Source organism: Halyomorpha halys, unplaced genomic scaffold (assembly GCF_000696795.3).
Source record: "Halyomorpha halys isolate HHAL.00 unplaced genomic scaffold, Hhal_1.1 Scaffold42.1, whole genome shotgun sequence".
In the NCBI taxonomy this organism is placed as follows: domain Eukaryota; kingdom Metazoa; phylum Arthropoda; class Insecta; order Hemiptera; family Pentatomidae; genus Halyomorpha; species Halyomorpha halys.
The window spans coordinates 1,008,629-1,015,061 of NW_027114384.1; the positions used below are offsets into that span (position 1 = coordinate 1,008,629).

General features: G+C 28.1%; 1 protein-coding gene across 4 annotated transcripts in view; it reads left to right on the forward strand.

Annotated features, from left to right (window-relative positions):
• Nrt (Neurotactin) overlaps positions 1 to 4,663 on the forward strand; it is a 192,838-nt gene extending 188,175 nt beyond the window's left edge. For 3 of the 4 annotated variants that reach the window (XM_067051576.1, XM_024361598.2, XM_067051575.1), the window contains one exon: positions 2,314 to 4,663. In XM_067051576.1, the coding sequence (XP_066907677.1) occupies positions 2,314 to 2,571 (258 nt within the window). In that variant the 3' untranslated portion in view covers positions 2,572 to 4,663. The remainder of the gene's footprint in view (positions 1 to 2,313) is intronic. The other variant, XM_067051574.1, reaches the window with a different exon arrangement.
• Positions 4,664 to 6,433: the final 1,770 nt, after the last annotated feature.

The following is a 6,433-nucleotide window of genomic DNA, read 5'->3' on the forward strand; positions in this document are numbered from 1 at the left end:
TATATATATATATTATTCCTTGTAAATACTTTAATTCTATAAATGTTATAACAACCAACGGCTAGGCTAGTTCCCTTTCCCTACAGAGTGAAATTTCCTTCCTGCAAGGACTTACAGCTAGTTCCTGTTGGACTTGCCATCCCCTTCATGACCGATAGGCTGTTTCCCTATGCAGTGAGGTTTTTATCCTGCGAGGATTTACAGCTAGTTCCTATAAGACTCATCCTGTCAACTCATCTTCTAAACAGTTACCTAACCAAAACATAGGGTATTAATAAATAGTCGAAACTATTTCTTAATTGTTTTTTTTACTGCAACCTGCAACATATATATCATTAATCATTCAATTAAGACTTGTATTATTAACAAAATCATTACTTTTCGTTGTTCACCCTCTATGATAGTGGTATGATTATTTTATTTCTTTTAAATGTTTTATACTCACAATCAGTAAGAAATAATTACTGTAAATTCAACTAAATATATATATATGTTCAGAATTATTAGTAATATGAAAAATTGCTATTTGACACATACAAAATAACAATATTACCACATATATTTAAGAGTGCTAAATATAACTCAAACCAATTTAAAAGGTACATTGGAGAGATAAACCAGACAATAATTGGGCTAAACAATTGCACAATTTGGGTTCGTATCGGAAAAATGTACAGTGGAAGGGACACGTTGTAAGTATAGTTTATCAAAACCCAGTACTTCCTTCAACCTATGGTGGTAAGGTAAATAAATTCATTCATGAAAACTTGAAAAATGTGAAATAAAGTGCATCAAAGATGTGGAGGAATAAGGCTTCTAGATTTCAAAACTATTTATTCAGCTAAATTTTTGGGGTTCTATGCTAGTAAAAAACAATATTATATATATATAATCTTTTCACTTTCTTGAGATTATTTTTTATTGTTTTAATAAAAAAAAAATTGTTTCCAACTTAAGTCTACATTTTGACTGACTCGGCCATCCTCAATGACAATCCTAAATACAAGTTTACACTCACATCAATGATTTAAAAACTTTTTCTGCTAATTGCTATTCTGCCCAGGTCACTTTCTCATCATAACAATATTTATTTATTGCTTTATTATGTGATAAGAAAGTGATAATAGTGTTAAATTGCTTTGTAATTAAAAATTTTAATATTTAATGCGAAGTGTGACAAAATTGGGTAATTTTGACTGAATTTGATGACCTAGACAGAATAGCCTGCAAAAAGTTTTTACATTATTGATGTGAATGGCAATTTGTATTTAAAATTGTCATTGAGTGTGGCCGAAACCTTGAACTTTCAAGAAATAAAGAGTATTTTGAGACTTAAGTTGGATACTATTTATTATATTTAAACAAAAAATATTATTACATATATAGATAATTGACCATCTTCTTCATATTTAAAAAAAATATTATACTTGTGTAAACATAGTGTATTGTAAATGATGCCCAGAACTTAAGGAAGTAATAATACACCTCAGATGCAACAGAAAAGTTCATTTGTTCACAATTCATTTTTGAGAAATTATTATATTTTGTTTTCATACCGCTTTAGCATTATCATTTTTTTTAATAAGGTACTGTAGGAGTTACTCATTTGGTTAGTACTGTTATTGTTCAACTGTATATTTGAAAACAGGAATATATTTTCTATTAAATGCCTTTCTTATATTTAAAAAAACAATTTTTGTTTGTGAATTATTAATTTCATCAAGTCGTTAAAAAAAAGTCAAAGTAACCTTACCACCTATAGGTTGATTCGATGTTGTGTTTAGCCGTTTTTGTTGCTTCATTACACTTTAAGGGTATGTTACAACGTTAATTTAATTCAATCAATAAGGTTTGATCGCTTTTAATTTTATTTATGTCATCATTTCATACTTCGCTCTCGGATACTCAAATTCAATGTGTAATAATATAAGATACTTTACATTGCAATTGAAATTTTTTTTTATTATTATTTTCAATAAATAAATTGTAGTGCTTATTATTTAATCAGAGAGAGTAATAAAAAAAAAAAAATTGCTAATATGTCTGTACAAAGTAAAAAATAAAGTTCTCATCTGTCAGTTGAAATATGTTTTGTTAAAATAAAATTCAGAATGAAAAAACTAAAGTAAACTTAATAGTAATATTTAAAATGTTACAAAGAGCACTCAGGTTAAGGAATTAGTTTCGAAAGTTTAAAATTTGGAAGCTCTTGGTCTTATAAACTTTTTTTTTTATTTTCTCTTTGCTTGGCAATTGGTGTCTAATTTATTATCATTAACTACATTTATAAATTGTTTTCTTTTTCTTTTTTAGACCGCAGCAAGTGATGACCTCGTTTATGGTGGATCAGATATATCTTCTGTGTTAGGATGGGCTCCTTCCCCAAGAGTAACTATTCGCCGGTCTAGCACCGTACTGCAGCACATGTTCAACCAATTTGTGAGCCTTGGAGTTCTGCCACGCTATAAGACTACTGCTATAACTCAGGATGAAGAGCAGATGAGAGACGGACTTCCACGATGCCAGCTATGGAAGAATGCTGGGCTCTTGGATTATGCTTGGGTCGACTAAGGAAGATAAACATTTTTAGTTTTTATTATTATTTTGAAATGACAAGGATTTAAATGTATAGTTTGCTTTTGATGTCTCCTTTGTTTTTAATGGCAATGAATTACTTCAATGAATGGGTTTTATTGAGTGAAATATGTTTGGATGTAATTTATGTGGTGATAAATAATTATATATATATATATGTGCATTTAGACTGGTGAATTGTCTTTGGTGTAATTGCTACGAATTGGCTGTTATTCAGCTTGCATTTGGATTAATATTTATCTATAAAATAATATTCCATGGCCTATTTTTATTAAAACAGAATATTTGGTGCTTCCTTTTTTGATAAATTAAATATTCTTTGTCAAAAAAATGTCTCTCTTAACTTAACTTTATTCGGTTAATTGTGTCATGTATTTTCATTGTAGTAAAAATCTATAGTGACATTCTAACTGGGAACAGTAACTTGCATTTTATAATTATGTGTATGTTATGACCAATTAATGACTATTATAATCTTATGTAAATATAGGCTAACATGTAAGTTTACCTAAAGCCTTAATGTTTTAACATTGCTAAATGGCATTGTGACTACTTATATCTTCAATTTTCAATTTTTTTTTGCTTCTATATAAGAGGTGGGCAAAAATTAGCTGTGGTTGAAACTAACAGCTAAAGTTGCCATGGATACGACCCTTATTCATGAATGAACCATTGATAATTAAATTTTGTATCCATGGATACAATTTTAGCTGTTAGTTTCAACCATAGCTAATATTTGCCAACTCTTTCTTCTATTATAAAGTTTCTTTAAAATCCAGTTAATTTTTTCTCCTCAAGTAGCAACCTGAAATAAAAATGCTGGTTTTTCAATTTAAATTTAACAAATTATCAGAACGCTTATAAATTTATCTACAACTCTATCCGTTAACCTGCTTATTTATTCTCTTACTTAATTAAGTTGATGGTTTGATGGTGTTATAGTTAAGTTTAAAAAAAAAAAAAAGTTTTTATGTTGTACTTTAAAAATTAATAATTGTATAAACTTCATTGGATCAACAATGTTGATAAATCATTTGTGCACCTAATTTCAGTCACTTACCATTAGACCTAGGCTTGGATATAAGTAGCTTGAGGATTGTGATATTTCTTTAACAATCTAAAAAAAAAAAAATCTTCTGAGACTGATTTGAGGTCAAGTCCAAATAAATATTCCAAATTTTTTTTTTTTAATATTCCGACATTGGACTGTAATTTACTGTTTTTAATGGCGTTTAGTCTTGTCGAAATCTTAACTTTTAAGACTAATAAAGGGTGATATTTTTCTACCTTTGTTACTTGACATTTTGTAATTTTTTATGAAAAGAAATTAGATGGAATCAGAACGATAATTTATGTAGAAACAGTGTTAATCTAGGAAAATAATGTTAACACATCATTTTTTGCATTATTTCTTTTATTATATAAGTTTAATATTGTACAAATAGTTTGTATTTTTGTTATTAATAATGAATATTTGGTAATATCTTATTTATTTATTGAGTGAGATTATTTATGTATATTTTCTAATAGTATGTATTTTGTAGGAATAAGTTAAATAGAATAGTTTGTATATTATAAATATATGCTTAAGATCTCAATTTAATTTTGTATTTTTGTTACACTTTTAAATCTTATGGTATTGTATTTATTAGAAATTATACATAATATTAAGAAAATATTTTATAATTAATTATTTTCTTCGATTTTTTTTTATTTGTTAGACGATTTGTCGTAAATCGACAAAAGGAAATGCATGGTTTGGATTCCTGTCTGTCTAAATTGAATTATGATTAAAAAAAAAAGTCCAATTATATTGAAAAAAAAAAATGTAAATATCTAAATATTTCCTAGAATGTAACTTATGTGTTTAAATTATCAATGTTTATAATATATGTATATGTATAGGTACACATTTAGTGGAGGTTACTTTAAATGTTGTTGCTAATCCTCAGTTAACGGCAAAATATATTTATCTTTCTTGCTTGAGAAAGCAAGTATTTATTATTTTGTTAGGTTCATTGTACTTCTTTGCAAATAAATTGTAAATTTTGTGTCATTTAATTTGTTTCTTCATTACGCCTATAAAATAAAATTTAATAATGTAAAGCTAATTCTTAACTCACCAGTACTGGAAATTGTATCCCATTCAAAGTAAAAATATATATTTTATATATATATAAATGATTAACTATATTTTTCAAACTATGAAGAAGATGGTTGGGGGTGCAGTCAAAAGGAAACAAAAAAATATTTAAAAACTATTATTTGCCGACATTTGACCCCTCTTTGTAGAGCTTTATCAGAACTAAAAAGATACAAAAACAACTAAAAATATTTTGAAATTGTAGGATAATAAGATACCAAAAAGTAAATTAGGGTAGTATAAAAATTATGTAAGTATAAATTAAAAGAAAATATATACAAATGTCTATTTTATACAATAACTATTTTTATTTTTTATTTTTGTTCATTTGTATATATTTTTCTTTTCACTTATATTTATATAATTTTAATACTACCTTAATTTAATTTTTGGTATCTTATTATCCTACAATGTCAAAAAATTTTTAGTTGTATTTGTATTTTTTTAGCCCTGAAGTGGGGTAAAACCTCAGCAAATAAATAGTTGTTAACTATTTTTTGTTTCCTTTTGACTGCACCATTTTCTTCATAATTTCAAAAATATTTATAGCTCAAGTAGCCTGTAAAACACATCTGCAAATTTTTCAAAAAATTAGTTTTTTGCACAGTTACCACAGAAACTTACTTCCATTAGTTCTGAAACTCTTACTTAGCAAGTAATTAATTTGATTAAGATAACAAATTAGATTTTTTTTCTATAATCCTAAACAAGGGGACGTGTATTTGTGTGTCCAGGAGGTTGTGTATGATAGGTTCTGGCACCAATTTAAGAGGTCATGTACTCTATATCATAAGGCCTCAAGAATGCATACTCAATTAGGTTAAGTCTGCTGGGCAAGGGTCATCTATAGCTCAGGGAGTTGAGGTGCAGGTCTTTATGACCTGGGAACTGCAGCAGCATCAGTTTGGATCTGGCCTGGAGGCTCAGCTTTTATTTCTAGGAGGTTCCACAAAATAAAAACTTAACCCTCCACTATAATGGTTGAATATGGTGGTACTCATGATACTGTGTTAAATGTTATAAGTATAGGATTGTGAGGAGCCCTATTTAAAGTCATGTTAAATATTAAATGCATGAAAGCTCCTAGCGGATTTTCTTCGCAACTTGTTTAGTAACCTTTCCTTCCAAAACTTCTTGTTATTGTTTACTTATAAGTTTTGATTACAGTAATTTATTACAACAAGCCTAAAGTAAGTGAAAAATAGAAATGTGAAGATTTGGTAACTGATTGTCCTGTTTAAAAAAGTTCAAAATAATACTAAGACAATCAAAAAACAAACTACGAGCAAGTAACCTAACACGACAATGTAGAGCTCAGCTGGTCTGTTGCATGACTTCATTCTCCATTTAACAGTCCTAGTAACTGACTCTCAACCATGTTATATGTTATATCGTTTTAACATGGCAAAAGAAGGAAGTATTTTTCCATTTAACACGCTTTAAATGTTAAACTAAAGATCATGAGTACCCCTACTGTAAGTCCTGAAGAAAGGACAGGGGGTACAGGAAGGGTACACTTACTGTCTCCTAAGGAGGGGAATCTTTGAAGGGGGATACACATACCTTGGCTTATCGAATTGGGATTAGTCATACTTCTGGATTTAAAAATGCCATTAAGAGATACTATGTGTAAGACATTTGCTTTTAGTGAAGCAGAAGATTATATTGTAATATTTATTGGTTCTAATTATACAT